Genomic DNA, 14,942 nt, shown 5'->3' with positions numbered 1-14,942 from the left:
TCTGTATACTACATAAGTGCATGTTATAATGGCTCCTGCTGTGAGTGAGCCATGTGACTGGTGGGTTCTCTGGGGGATCTCTGCCCACACCACATGCTGTGATAGCAAGCAGGCGTCTTTGTGTCTACAGCCTGCCATGTGGTAGCAGGTGGGTCTTGGGGCGTCTTTCTCTGTCCCTGCCATGTGTCATGGCAGAGGGCAGGTCTTGCAACTCTGCAGCTTTTAGCTGAGCTGCACTCAGTCCATCATTGTTCTAACATCATATTGAGAGGAGCCCAGAAGAGAAGCAGGTATGACATGAACTGGGAGGACCTAACTCACTCCATTTTAGAACAGGCAGCCATGTTAGGCCTTAAAGCTTCAGTTTTCCAAGGAACCTGGCAAGGTTTCTTGGGGGAAAACAAAACAACAACAACAAAAAAAAAAAAACAGTGGGCAATTAAGATAGAGCTAGCCAGCTCAAGGCCTGAGACATTCCTAGAATTTCTCTAAGGCCTGACCCCCCCCCAAAAAAAATAGTAAAGCGAATATAGCAATCAATTAAATATGGACTAACGTAACTGCTGCTTACCTAGCCAATCACATTAAAAATGATCTCACCATCCCTAAAGTTCCCCTCACTGTGCATAAAAGGAGCCTGCAAGCTCATCTGGCCTTCGCCATTTTGTATGAATGGCTGACCCCTACATGCTGGTTGTTTCTGCTTTTGCACACTATTTGAGTCTGGGGTCTTCCACCAGTGATTCTCAGACCCTTACAAACAATCCTGTGAACTATTGGAATGTCACCTGACTCTAAACCATCCAGAATTTCCTGAGATCAAAACCAACATTTTAATATTTTTCCCACTATGTAGGTCCCCAAATCCACCAGGATTCCAGGGGCTGACTCTACCATGGCAACAGGAGAGATAAGAGAGCTCATACCAAGAGGCTCTACTTTCTACTATAACGGTACAGTAGGACACTAGAAGACTTTAGTGTTTATAAGAACCTCATGGGGGTCTATTTTTATCACATAATAGATCCTAACACACATGAGCAGTCTGCATGAAACAGGGAAGCAGATACAAGAAAACAGGTTCCCAGGGAGAGTGTGGTAATGGAGAGGATATATGGAGGTATATGTTCCCAGACGGGTTCATCTATAGAGAAGGTCAGACACAGTGGCCATTAGTAGATAGGCAATGGATGGAGGTGGACATGGTAGTGTGATCATGGTCTGTTTTGGTGAGAAAAGGGGCCTGAGATTGGACTAGACTTAGAGGATGTTGTCCTGGATAAAGGTTGCCACTGTTAGTCCTGGGGGTATAGTCACATACATTTTTGGTCTTACGACTATTAAACAACAGTTTCTTCTGAGACTGAAACATTCTGTCCTTGCAGTGAAGTTCCTTAAGCAGGAAGGTAAACAACTCAAAACAGCTTCAGGAAGTCCCCGAAACTGACCAGATTCACGAGGCCCCATCCCTGCCAGAATAAGCAATGAAAGCTGAGAGTCCCTCTCAGAGGAGTGAAGCTGATCTGCAAAGAAAACTCTCAGACCAAACCTGCCTGGAAAAAAGCAGAAACCAGGTAGCTGCCTGGAAGAGGTTTAGGTCAACTGAGGCACCTGAAAAGGACACTCTCTAATCTGTTAAGCTGCCTACAGGCTGTGCAGTGTGCGCCATGTTTCCAGCTTTGTGAGCTGTCACCCATGCTGGGGTGAGCTTTAGTGAAGCAGCTGTTATTTGAGTCATTTCTGCTTCTGTAACTCCTTACCCATAGTCACGTAAGTAGCTACAGTAAAAGTCATTGGTTCGCCAAGTTGGACTTTGGTGGCATCTGTACTTTGTTTTAGCATGAGATCCCTATCTGAGGTGAGTAGCTATGTATGTTGTGTCTCCCCAGTAACTTTTGTCACACAACAACCCTCAAGTTTCCAGAGTATGCTGAGATCAATACAGGACAGATATGAGAGCTGTAGTGTCATGTGCACTGACCTCACAGAGGGAAGAAAGACATGCCTTCAGGTGACAATAGAGTCAAGGCCATGCGTCACTGGGAGGCCAGTTCCCTCTCAAGAGAATGTGGGAATGGTGGGTATGAATCCTGTAAAGCACCAGAACAAAGAACAATAGTCAAAGGTCAGGGGGGAAAAATGGAGCCCAAACTAGAATGAGAGCCATGGCAGTATCTGGTAACAGTCTCTGGAAAGACTAACAATTGAACTGTGAGTTCAAAGTTTAATAATATTTGCTTAATAAAAGAGGGCTAGTCCTTAGTCTCCCAGGAATAGGACAGTCTTGTGACCCCTAAGGCATACAAAGACAACAGGTGTCAGGACAGGAACTGCTACAGTCTTCCTTCCCAGAATCAGCATTGAGCTGCAAAGAGTCCAACCTGTTTAGAAGAAGAAACAATCATTGTAATATTCAAGCATTTCACAGGCATCTTCCACTCTAGATTTTCCACTGAAGATCAAAGTCACAAAAGGATGGACCATGGAGATTAGGTGATGAGGTAATGACTCAGGTGACAGCTTGCTACTCACCTCATCCACCTCTTCTCCCTTACTGTCTATCCAGAGTCCCTCCTACAGCCACTATCAGCAAGGTTACAAAGGGGCATAGTGTGCAGCTCATAAAGAAGCCAAAGGAACAGCAAGGGCTACTCTGACCTTGTGCCCATTCAGTTGAGAACTCTAAGGATCAACCTTGAAAGGGTGGAGACATGGCCCAGTGTCCAGGACCAGTGTAGGAGCAGGGGTCAGAGACACTGAGAAGTAGCTGTTTGGTCCTTCAAATGCAAGCACAGCCACCATCAGGAAGCAATAAAGCAAGAGTGTGATGGATCTCTGGGCACAAAGGGACACACCTATTAAGCTCAGAAGTGCCCATTCTGCTCCTCATTCTCTGTGAGCTGATCCTCTGCCTCTTCAACATCATCATAATCCTCTTCTGGCCTAAGTTGCCCGGATACTGTGTTCTCCTCTTTCTTCGGCACAGGGACAACTTCAATGTCCTCATAGATACCATCTGACTGTAGATGACCCAACATGCCAGCACCTGTGAAGACCATCCCAGAATCTTCTAGAACAAGCATTCCTCTAGTTTCAGCCTACCCCCTTGGTACCTGGAGCCTCCTGTGTGTGTTGTAACTACTCACTGAGATCAACCCCTTACTCAAAGGTCTGGCATCCCACCACAAGACGGCACAAGAGATGGAGGGAGACATGGAGAAGTCCTGGATGTGCAGAATATCATATCTAGCCAACTCAGTAGCATAGAGAAAAATACCCCAGCATCCTCCAGACCACACCTTAGGGTTCCCCAGACTCTAACTCAGCAGAGAGACCTGCTAGAATGCAGAGCAGTGCCAAGAATGAGATATGCCTACCAGGGTCAGGATCTCATACAGCATCCCCAATTTCCTGTCACACTTCCCCCAAAAACCATACCAGCACAGGCCATACCCATTCTAGCATCTCTGATGTGGCGCCATTGGGCAATCACAACCAGGAAGGCAATGCCCAAGAGGCAGCCAAGCACCAAGCAGGCAATCTCCGACAGGTTCCAGACCTCAGCAACGGGTGGCGGGGTCAGGGAAGGAGCTGTGGGGCATAGAGACAGCTGTACTTTCGCTGTTTAGAATATTCTAACCCAAGGCTTAAATGACCTCAGCCTTGCAGATAGGGATTGGGGCACCCAGAACAGCTGGATATTCAGAATACCTGGGAGCAGGTTGCTGCTCATGGGAAATGGTCTAAAGGTTTATAGGGCAAACTACCCAAAAAGGAGGTCCCGGATGCCCCATCCCAGATTAGAGAAAGTAAAAAACCCACGTGTAGATGCCATTGGGAAATACAATAGGAATGTTCAAGGGTGAAGAGTGGGGGATGGGAGAAGGATAAAAGACACCGATGTGAGCACAGGACAGGGCTTGGGGTCCTCACTGCCTTACCCTCTACTTTGCATTGGGCAAAAACTGTCCAAGACAACACAGCATACTAAAGCCACCCAACGTAATCCCCAAATTGAAGGCCCTAAAAAGTGAGGACTGGTGACCTCTGCTGCCCCTCCATTTCCCACACAACAGGCACAGGGGAGAGAAGAAGTTTTCATCACAAAATGATGAGTCAGTCTAGATCTGATACTGGTGGTGTGACCGTAATGGCATGGGTTTCCAAAGTGGGCCAGTCAGGATGGAGCTCCACTGCCAGCCCTCTGGCTGATGGAGGCGGGGAGGCTGGATTGAGAAAGAGACACTTACTCAGTTCAGTGGTCGTGGAGACACCTGCAAGAGAAATGTGAGATGGGGAAGCCTCAGCAGAACAGATAGGCCACACCTAACAGGAAGCCTCTACCGACTACTAGCTTAGCATGGATCCCATAAGGTTATAAGGAGCTCCCAGTGGAGCCCTACATCTCAAGGCCCAGTACCTACTTATGAGTCTGAGTATAAAGGACAGCTAAAGAAATCAATGTAGCAAGCCGGTCCCTGCTCCTACCTGCTGCCAACTCACCCGCACAACGAACACCTGCATCCTCCTTGTGTGTGCAGTCTCCATGTCCCCAGAGCTCAGCCTGACAGGCCTCCAGGGTCACCTCACTGCCGAGGCACTCCACCTCATCCAGCCACACAGGCCCCACACCAGGGCCAAAGGCTGCTCCTCCCAAAGCAGCCAAGGCCTGGCCGCAGCCCAGCTGCCGGCACACAACCTGAGCATCCACCAGGTCCCAGGAGTCGTCACACACTGTGCCCCACGAGCCTGCATGCCAGAGCTCCACACGTCCGGAGCAGCCATCTGCACCCCCGAGCACACGCAGTGCATGGTTCTCTGGAAAAAAAAAAAAAAGGCAGAAGTCACTGTGTTGACCCTCTGAATGGGCAGGTGGACAGGAGGAGGCTTGTAGATGCATACCCAAGCAGCCAAGTGGAGAAGAGCAGTTAGGGGTCTGTGCAGGGTCCTGGGTGGGTATCTGTGGCAGTTCTAGAAAACAAACAGCCATTGGTGTAAAATGCCCTGTGATGCTTGAGATGAACTCAGCCTCCAGCCATGAAATTCAATGGCAGGTGCTTTTGGTGGCTTGTCAGGACATAGAAGCCTCTATTGGGGCCGACCCTTGGGCTATCAGCACCCACCTTCACAGTTAATCCAGACCTCCTCCTCCTGGGTGCAGGAGTGTGGGTTCCATGGGGCAGAAGGGCATTGCCATAGGGTGGCATTGTGTAGCTTTCGACACTTGATATTATCCACCCAGGAGATTCCCAAGCCAGCCCCAAGGGGAGGTCTGTTCTCCAGCCAGCCCTGGTCCCCACATCCCAGCTGTCTGCAGATGATATTCAAGGAGATGTCTCTGAGTGCGTTGCTGCACACAGCACCCCAGGACCCATTGTAGAACACGTCCAGCCATCCAACACAGACGCTGGTGCCACCTCGCAGCCTCAGAGCCACAGATTCTGTAGAAAAGGCACAGGGAGACCTTCCTTCAGGCTCCTTTGACAGTCTCAGAAGAAACAGGCCAACCCAAGAATGTCACAGACACATAATAATAGCATTTGACCCAGTTATGCCCTGGCATCACTTGCACATGGGTTTTTCTAGTTTCTAGCAACTATGGAAAGCAGAACAGAGGTCCCTTGGAAGTCTAAAAGTTGGGCCGTATAACTCAGCAGCCCCACTCCCGGGTTCTCGTCTAGTTTGAATATTAAATGCCACCAAAGAGATTATTAAGGGCTTTCTTTGTTCCAAGGTGGTGGCAGTATTAGGGGAGATTCTAGAGACTTGAAGTGGGTCCAGAATAAATGAAGCAGATAGCGAGGGTGGGCCCTTGTTCATGTCTGTCTGCTTTCCGGCCACTGTGAGTGTCTGCTTTCTTCTACCTAAACATTACCCAAAAACCAACCATTTACTGAAAACTCTGAAACCAAGAACCTACATTACTCTATCCACTTTTTTAAATATTCTAAGTATTTTGTCACAGTGGTAACCGGAACATAGACATGACAGATGTGTCCAGTGACAGATGAACACAGATGTTTTGTGTAGATTTGGATGTGGATAAAAATATAGATAAGCGCAGGAGAAACAGAGCCAGAAAAGAGTATTTTCAGCCTCCTAAAAACATAGCAAGGGGTTGCAGAGATGGCTCAGGAGTTAAGAACGTCACTGCTCTCATAAAGCACCAAGGTTCAGTTCCCAGGACTCACATGGTGGCTCTCAACTGCCCATAGCTCTAGTTCTGGTCTCCCAGGCCTCAGGGTATACACATGGTGCACATGCATGCATGCAGACACCCACATATATACATATAATGGAATTTTAAAAAGGAAATCCTGCGACTCATAACGTCATAGTGAGCCTGAAGGAAATGATGTTAACTGAAATAAGCTAGGCACAAATATATCACACAGTCACCCTTCCATGTGCGTTTTTTAAGTCAAGTATGTAGAAATAAAATAATGATCAGGGGGTAGAGATGCATGCCTTTCCTTCAATTTTATAGATCGGAGCACTGAAAAAACAAGTTTCTCTTGACAATATGTACCAGTAGAATGTTCTATCCTGGGCTTGGTTCCAGGTCAACATTTTAGTAAAATGTCTTTTCTGGGTTTTTTTTGATGCAGTCTGTCTTGATGCCTGTGCATGTCTTGGCAGCTGCAATTACTGGCACGCAACAGCAGACCCAGCTCAGGTTCTTTCTCTAACTAGGGAAAGTTAACATTGATCACCTAATAAATTATGGTTGTTTTTAATGAATAAACATGTGCACACACCTACTGTGTCTTTAATATCTTATGATTGTTTGCGTATTTCTTTTTCCTTCTTTCTCTTATTTATCCCTGTGCTTTTGCAGTGGGAGCTAGCAGGCTAATATTGGTGAGCAGATTCACATTTGCACAGAGACAGAGATCTCGCTATCTAAAGAGCAGGAAAGCCTGCTAAGGCAGCCAAGAATTCCTGGTGCTTCTCCTGAGAACAATAAGAAAATACTAAATTCAAGAATGATGGCCCCAGACATGATCTGATCAACATAATGGCCTCAAGGGTGTTCTGGAAAAAAAAAACTGTGTTCTCCAGAACACAGTAAGACAAAATCAAAATTAAGAATTGGAGATATCAGTTGGGTATGGAGGTACATGACTTAAATTCCAGCACTCAGAAGGCAAAGACAGGACAAGAGCATTCTAGTGAGACCAGCCTGGTCTACATAGAGTTCCAACACTGCCAGGATGAGAAAGAAAAATCCAGGCTTTAAAAAAAAAAATGGAGTTGTCTCAGCTGTTTTTATTCCCTAGCTATAGTAGACAGAGCATCTGTGAGCACTGACAAACAAGTATCTCTGTAGCAGAATACTGGCTCCTTTGCTATACACCCAAGGAATAGTATTGCTAACTACATGGTAGATATATGTTTGGCCTTTTGAGAATTCTTCACACTGATTAGCTGTCCTTCAGCTGATGTGTGGATACTAAAAGCTCATTGTCTATGCACAGTGGATTCTATCAGGGGTAAAGGAAAATGATACAGACCAGTGACTGGAACTGGAAATGCTTTGCTGAGTGAATCTCAAACTCAGAAAGGCAAAGGTCACATGTTCTTTTTTTTATGGATCACAGCTCCAAATCTTTAGATTAAAATATATAACCTGAGGTAACTGAAAGCCAGGAGAGTAGAAAGGGATTGTGAGGGCAGAAAGAACTCTTCTAGAAAAAGGACACAGGTTTGTAAAGTGTGGTAGAGGGACAGGGGAGCTTAATTAAGGAGACGGAGGGGGGTTATTATATAGGGAGAGGGAGGAAGGAGAGACACATAACACTAAGGATGTTTGAAAAGCCATAGGGAAGTATTTCATAAGTTCACTTAAAAGTGTGTGTGTGAATGCGTGTGTGTGTGTGTGTGTGTGTGTGTGTGTGTGTGTGTGTTTACACGGAGTAGGAATGCAGATAGAGTTCTCTCTCGAGCTGGAAGGGTAACCATGCATTTGATACTCAGCTGCTAGTCCAGAGACGGCACCCACCTGAGCACAACACTCCCGCATCCTCCTTGTGTCTGCAGTCATGTTGGCCCCAGCCTCCTGACTGGCACTTCCACAACGAAGACTCATTTCCCAAGCAGTGTAGCTCATCCATCCAGATGTGCCCAGTCCCTGCCCCAAAGTGAGCATTCCCAGGAGCATTGAGGGCGTGGCCACAGTCCAGCTGCCTACAGACCACTTGTGCATCCTGAAGGTCCCATGAGTCATCACACACAGTGCCCCATGAACCCTGATAGAATACCTCCACACGCCCAGCACATCGACCTGGGCCCGCAGCCAGCCTCATGCGCAGGCTCCCTGCAGAGAGACCAGGTCAGACATAACTGGATATCACGAGGGAGGCTGTGGGAGTGGAAGCTACACACTCACCGGAGCACACCACTCCTGCGTCACGCAAGGTCCCAGCAGGCACCAGCAGGGACGTAGAAACATTGCACTGCATCAGGTGAGTCTCAGAACCCAGGCAGCGCACCTGGCTCAACCCCACAGGGGCTCTCCTGAAACCAGGAGCTGGAGCATCATACGCTCGCTGTGCCTCTCCACACCCTAGCTGGCGGCACACCACACTGGCACCATGCAGGTCCCAGGCATCATCCAATACGCGGCCCCAAGAACCATCCCGGGAAATCTCTACGCGTCCATCACAGTAGCTCTGTCCATCTCTCAGCCGCAGGATGTCTTGGAGTCCTGGCAGGAACAGGCTCAAGAGGAAGAAGACAACCACACCGGACAACCCCACCCACTCTCAGCCACTGCCCACCTACGGACCTTCCTTCCCACAATCCTACTATTTCCTGCACTCACCTGAACAGATGGTGGAAGCTGTATTTCCCGGGACACAACCGTGGGCCCCCAGGGTGCTTGCTGGACAGTGAAGCAAATGGGGCTCTGTCCCCACACAATGAAATACATCTGGCCAGATGGGGGCATCCCCGTCACCAAAATGTCCTCCTGGAGGTATGGATACTGCATTGCCACAGTTGAGTTGGTGACAGAGAACCATGGCATTTGCTAGGTCCCACTTGGCAGCACAGATGGGTGCCCAGGCCCCTTGCACTTGGAGTTCCACGCGACCTTCACAGTCACTGGTGCCGTTGACCAGCCGGAACTCTGCAGAAGAGGCCATGTCAAAACTGCCCCATCCCAGAGGCCCAGTTCATAACCCTACTTCTGTGCATAATGTGATAAAGCCCTTCTCCCTGCAGATCCTCACCCACCCGTTCATCAATAGCCTGCCTCTGCCCAGCTGCAGAGGAGCCAAACAAAGCCGGCTACAAACCCCTGTGCAATCAGCACTCCTTCCATAGATTCTCTTCTACCTGAACCAATCAAGTTTATCAGGAATATGGTCATTCTCCTGACCAGAAACACCTGTGTGGGCGCTGCTTACAACCATCCAACGTGGGCCATGGAGGGAGGGAGGTATGTGGAAGAGGTAAGGACTTTGCATGCAGAAGCTGCACTGGGACTCACCTGAGCAGGTAAGTACAACATCCTGGTCGTGGCCACAGTGGTGACCAGGCTCCCGAGGGCAGTGGAACAGCAGAGACTCGTTCCCCACACAGTGGAAGGCTTCTAGCCACACAGGCCCTGAGTCCTGGCCAAACTGAGCACCCCCAAGTGTGGACACAGCCACACCACACCCTAACTCCCGACACACCACGTGGGCTGTGGGTAAGTCCAGATCAGCATGGCAGACGGTACCCCAGGTCAGTCCCCGAAGAACCTCCAGGCGTCCAGCACAGGAATGCTCTCCACCCACTAGCCGGGCCTCCACGTGTCCTGTAAGGGTAGATATCCCTTCAGACAGGAGGCCAGTGCTCTTGGGTCAGTAGCCCTGAGCTGCCTGTCTTCTTATACCACAAGAGTCTTCAGGCAGGGAAATTCCTCTGCCCAAGCAGTGTTTTGGCACCAGCAGAAACTGGCAACTGGAGGTCAGGGGTCAGACTCACCTATCCTGCCACTCACACTTGTCCCAACCTCTGCCAGTCCGAGACAGTGGCACCCACATCCTCAGAGGTAGTATCAAGCCCCCCAGGCCATATGAGTACCCTTTTGTGGCTACCATGGTGGGTGGCTTGTCCACCTCTTACCTAGAACAGTCAAGCAGCTGTGACAGCCAATGCCACGCGTGTGTACTTTAGGACTAGGAGAGACTGGTGCGCAACCCTCACCAACATGATTGGCCATGAAGCAATCACAGATGAAACACCTTAGACCCATACTGTCAGGACTCCCTTCCCAATGGTCTTAGCTAGAGTCACACTGGCCTAACCCCAGCCTGTTGAAGTGATACCGTCAGACCTGGTCACACTGCCATCTACCAGCTCACAGGTGGTGCCAGAGCTTTCAATGCAGAGTTCAAAACTACGATTTTCCTTCAGCTTCTCAACCTAATCTGTTCTAAACAGCAAGCTGCGTGAAAACCATCCATGAGAGTCAAGGGCCAGTCCTGAGCTGTTTGGTACCCAGGCATCATCTGGGTGCCCCTGGCATCATAGGATGGCAGTCTTACCTGAGCAGACAACTTCTGCATCCAGCAGCAGGTTGCAGCCACTACGTAGCTTGTTGTTGAGTCTGCAGTTGCGGATGGTGGGCTCGGTGCCCTTGCAGGTCATGTACTTACTGACACCCACATCTTGACGGGGGGCCTGGAGGGCATGGCCACACTCCAGCTCACGGCAGAACACTGTGGCCTCCTCCATATACAGGCCACAGAGGCGGTCCACCCCATTCACATTCCTGATCTCGGGGAGTCCTGCACAGGGACTGTGGCCCTTCACCAGCCGGATCTCCCGGAAGGTGCCATCTAGGGAGCACAAGCCCAAGTTATAGAAGGTAAGGGTCTATCAGTCACACAGCCACGTGGAATCTGCACTTGACTGAACGATAGATCTGTCTGTGTAGCAATACGCATTTTTCCCAGTCACATACTATAGGCCAGAAGCCTGCAAGGAATGACAACTGAAACCAGCCTACTCTTCTACAAGAAGACAGCCCTGGCCCTGACTTGGCCATCTTCAGGGAACAAGGACCTGGTATCCATCAGGCTTTATTTAAGCCAGTGGCTGTGGTCACCCTCTTAAAAGTCTAAATCAAATATTAAAGTTATGTTTTTATCATCTTTAATTGCCCGTGCTTGTGTATAGGCATGATTGTGTGAGTACGAGTGCCTGTGGATATCAGAGGCATTGGCTGCCCTAGAGCTGGATTTACAGGCAGTTGTCAGCTACTCTCTGCAGACGCTGAGATCCAAATTCACACCCTGTGCAAGAACAGTACTTGCTCTTAACTGCTAAACCATATCTCCATCCCCTAATGCATTTTTGTTTTTGTTGTTGTTGTTGTTGTCTTTCTCTGTGAAGCCCTTAGCTGTCCTGGAACTCACTCTGTAGACCAGGTTGGCCTCAAAATCAGAGATCCACCTGCCTCTGACTCCCAAGTGCTGGGATTCTAAAGACATGTGCCATCACCATCCAGCTAAAGCATTTTTTAATAAGGCCTACAACATGGGTGCTAAGCCCCAAGATGACACGGGATCCTACTCCAGCCACAGGACACCTGGGGAAGTCCAAATGAACTCACAGCGATAGCTGATGGCCAGAAAGTCAACTTCCAAGGGAAAGCATTTGCCTCTCAGTCATTTAACTGGAAACTTTAGTACATGTTTACTGGGCTCCTGGACCCATCTGCAAGATCAATAACCACTCATGGCCTTCATTCTGTTGTCCTTGTTCTTTTTGCCTCTCCCTGGAAGCATAAGATCCATCGAGCAGGTTTGTTCAAGGCTGAGAACAAACCTAGAACAGCACTTGTCATCTTATCATCTAAGAATTTGTTGAAAGAGTTAGAGGAATCCAGAGAGGAGAGATGGTAACATCTGACAGAGTGTCCCCATCTGGAACCTCTGCTCCCTCATTCCCTGCCTTTCACTAGCTCCTCCAGCCCCCAGCTCCACTTACTTGCACAGAGAGCCACCACCACCCACTCATGGGGGCAAGCACGCTGACTCCATGCCCCAAGGCTACACTCCCAGAGAGAAGACTCATTGCCCCAACAGGATACATTGTGTAGCCAGGGCTGGACCATCTCTCCAGGCAGGGGTACGTATTTAGGAGCACCCACGGCAGGGCCACAGCCCAGCTGTCTACACACCACAGAGGCCTCTGCCAGTGTCCACTCCAGGTTGCATAGATGTCCCCATTCCCCTTGGTGTCGAACCAGCACCACTCCGTCACACTTGCTCTGTCTGTGTGCCAGCCTCAGATTGCCTTTGTCACTTTCAGAAGATGTGCCTGGTGAGAAGAACAGATCCAAGCATGGTTTGAGAGACAGAAGCCACAAACCGTGTTCATCCTGGCTCATTTCTAAAGCCTTGCTTTAAGTCCTCAATTGGAAAGGTGACAGGCGGGGGTCACACAGAGACCAGACCCCTGTTTCACATCTCCCAACATACTTCTGACTACCTCCAGCTCTGAATCCCAAATGTTGCAATGAGGCCCAGAAAGAAAATAAAATACCTTTGTACTGCTGGAATGACTCCTACCCAACACTGCTCCCAAATGTCACAGGCCCACTTCCACTGCAGGCCCTGTCCTCCAAGCTCCCCACAAGTCTTCCTTACTCAGCCAAGCCCACCCATATGGTCACCCACTGTATTGTGTTCCGTGTCCACTCGGCTAATCTCTGCACACCACCACTTCCATTTTTGACTCCTGCCTCCACTGTGCAGCCTTTGGATGCCTGGTTCAGCCAGCACACCACTATCTATTGATGCTTCTGTCCCAGCATTGCTTCCAGGCCTCTGCATAGCTTCACCCTTGTCATCCACCGTAACCCCTGCTAGTGCAGAACAGACACTTCCCCAGGAGTGCAGAGATATGGTCCCAGTCAGTAAAAAAGGAGACACCTCCAGAGCCACTGGTAAAGGGTCTTATATGACAGTGGGAGAAGAAAGACAGGACCTCTTACATTTCTCTCCCACCTGAAGGAAGCTTGGGCCTCCCCCTAGGTTATCCATCACTATACCCCCCCATCCCCCTTTCCCTGCTCCTCCTTGGAAGTAGGCCTTTCCTCTTGCATAAAGGCAAGTCATTAGGACCTGCAACCCCATGCACAGCTGTCTTCAAGTCCCAGCCTGTCTCACTCTCTGCAGCTGTCCCCATTACTATTGGGTGACTTCAGTTCAGCACCATGGTCACCTCCTTTCTTGGCCCCTGGACAACCAGGGAGTGAATGGGTTTTCTCAGTCAGCTTCAAGGGCCCACAATCTGCTTTCCTTCCCTGCCATGTCCTTCATGTCCTTACATATTCTCTCTCTCTCTCTCTCTCTCTCTCTCTCTCTCTCTCTCTCTCTCTCTCTCTCTCTCTCTCTATCTCTCATGCATACACACACAGCCTGAATTTACTGCTAACTCCCATGCCTTCCCTTCAGTCAGCCCCTCTGTATTCTCTACCCTAGAGTGGCAGCTCTGTAAGACTCAGTGTTGCTCAATTACCAGGCTCTCTCACTATCCTGTGGCCCCAACACAGATTAAGAGACATTGGACAAAGAAGTCTCTACGGGACTGGAAACGGTGTTGCATTCCCCATGACCAGGCTTAGGCTTAGCCCTGCATCTGGGCTCTGAACTCATGCTTAGGCTGGACCTGCACATTTGATATTAGAGAAAGACCCTCAAAGGTCAAGACCTTTGCATCTCACAGTTCTCCGGCCCTGGGAAGTCCAACCATCCTCAAGCTGAGTGGGACAGCTGGTTATAGCTAGAGAGTCTCATGCCATAGGGCCTGGACACCCAAGGCCTACTGCTTCCTCAATGTTATGTGTATAAATAAGCAAAACAAAAAAACTTACCAGTGAGAGCTGCCCCGAGAGTGAGACGAGCCACCAAACTCAGAGTCCAGAGTGGTATCCTCATAGCTGCACGGAGTCCAGAGCTTCAGCTGTAGTGATAAAGGAGATCTTGTCCCAGAGCCAACTTTAGAGATGTAAGAAAACCATTACCCCAAGTCCGATGGGTATAGCAAGAGCCTCTCCACAGCACATTAACAGCTCTATGTCTCTGTCAGTAGCAGAGCAGCCAATGACCTCGCTGGTCCCAAGCACCACCAGACATGAGCAAGGGGCTGTGGTGGTTTCCTCCCATACTGATAATCACTAAAGGAGAGTCTCACCCAGACCCTATCTCCAGACAGGTGGCCCATCTGACTCCAGCAGAGTGGAGTTAAGGCCTAGATCTGTGTGCCCCACCCAGAACCTACCATCAACACAAGCAGTGAACCCAAGAAAAGTGTTTCTTGCTGCACAGGTGGCATCCTTGGGGATTTGTAGTGTTCCGACAGAACAGAAGAGTGAGGCAGACCAGATAACTTTTTAAGAGCTCTGGAAAGAATGCTGTCGTTGGTATACAGAGTCCACAGAAAGGGCAGCACAGAACACCAAGCCTGACCCCTGAGTAGGCTCACCTACTTTGAAGATGTAATGGATCCAAGAGTCTCATAACACAAACTAAGATGTCTGAGATCTGCAGAGAACTGCCCAACCTATGAAAAACCAGGAAACTCACAACGCAGTGATAAATGTGAGGACCATCTGCAAGGACCTGAAAACAGACGCCTTGAAAAATGCTTCTGCAGTTGCCAATTCTCTCAAAACAAATGGAAACAAACAGAAAATCTCAGTGAAAAAATTATAACCATAGGACCAAGGTGAAGATGTTGTGAAATCTGAACTCTTGTTTTTATTTGGTGTGGAACATAGGGCAAAGTGTGGCAAATACCACCACTCGTTCCTATGAGGTCGGTTCTTTAAAAAGTTAAACAAAAGGTGCTCAGGAATTCTATCCTGGACATTTTAGATAAAGGAATCACAAAAATGTGTGTGATTCTTTTATCTGAAATGTCCAGAGTGGGCAAATCCATCA

At 49.0% G+C, this 14,942-nt stretch overlaps 1 protein-coding gene across 1 annotated transcript; it reads right to left on the bottom strand.

Annotated features, from left to right (window-relative positions):
- Nucleotides 1-1,824: 1,824 nt before the first annotated feature.
- Scart1 (scavenger receptor family member expressed on T cells 1) lies at nt 1,825-14,154 on the bottom strand. Its single transcript, XM_034517629.2, has 14 exons — nt 13,874-14,154; nt 11,983-12,315; nt 10,536-10,829; nt 9,494-9,802; nt 8,825-9,130; nt 8,390-8,707; nt 8,003-8,317; nt 5,124-5,441; nt 4,903-4,971; nt 4,504-4,818; nt 4,251-4,274; nt 3,454-3,591; nt 2,856-3,046; nt 1,825-2,381 (listed from the first exon to the last, which is right to left on the bottom strand). The coding sequence occupies exons 1-13, from the start codon at nt 13,935-13,937 to the stop codon at nt 2,865-2,867; spliced, it is 2,985 nt and encodes a 994-aa protein (XP_034373520.1). The 5' UTR covers nt 13,938-14,154; the 3' UTR covers nt 1,825-2,381; nt 2,856-2,864.
- Nucleotides 14,155-14,942: the final 788 nt, after the last annotated feature.

This window comes from Arvicanthis niloticus, chromosome 1, assembly GCF_011762505.2.
Source record: "Arvicanthis niloticus isolate mArvNil1 chromosome 1, mArvNil1.pat.X, whole genome shotgun sequence".
In the NCBI taxonomy this organism is placed as follows: Eukaryota; Metazoa; Chordata; class Mammalia; order Rodentia; family Muridae; genus Arvicanthis; species Arvicanthis niloticus.
Note: the sequence above shows the minus strand (reverse complement) of the source record. Positions and strands in the feature narration are given on the sequence as shown.

Bases quoted from the DNA above. Each gene is read 5' to 3' on its own strand.
- Scart1 (XM_034517629.2), bottom strand. From the start codon at position 13,937: ATGAGGATACCACTCTGGACTCTGAGTTTGGTGGCTCGTCTCACTCTC. The intron at 9,131-9,493 runs GTGAGTCCCAGT...CCTCTTCTGCAG, and splicing joins TGTTGTACTTACCTGCTCAG to AGTTCCGGCTGGTCAACGGC. The intron at 3,047-3,453 runs GTATGGCCTGTG...TGGTCTTCACAG, and splicing joins CATCAGAGATGCTAGAATGG to GTGCTGGCATGTTGGGTCAT.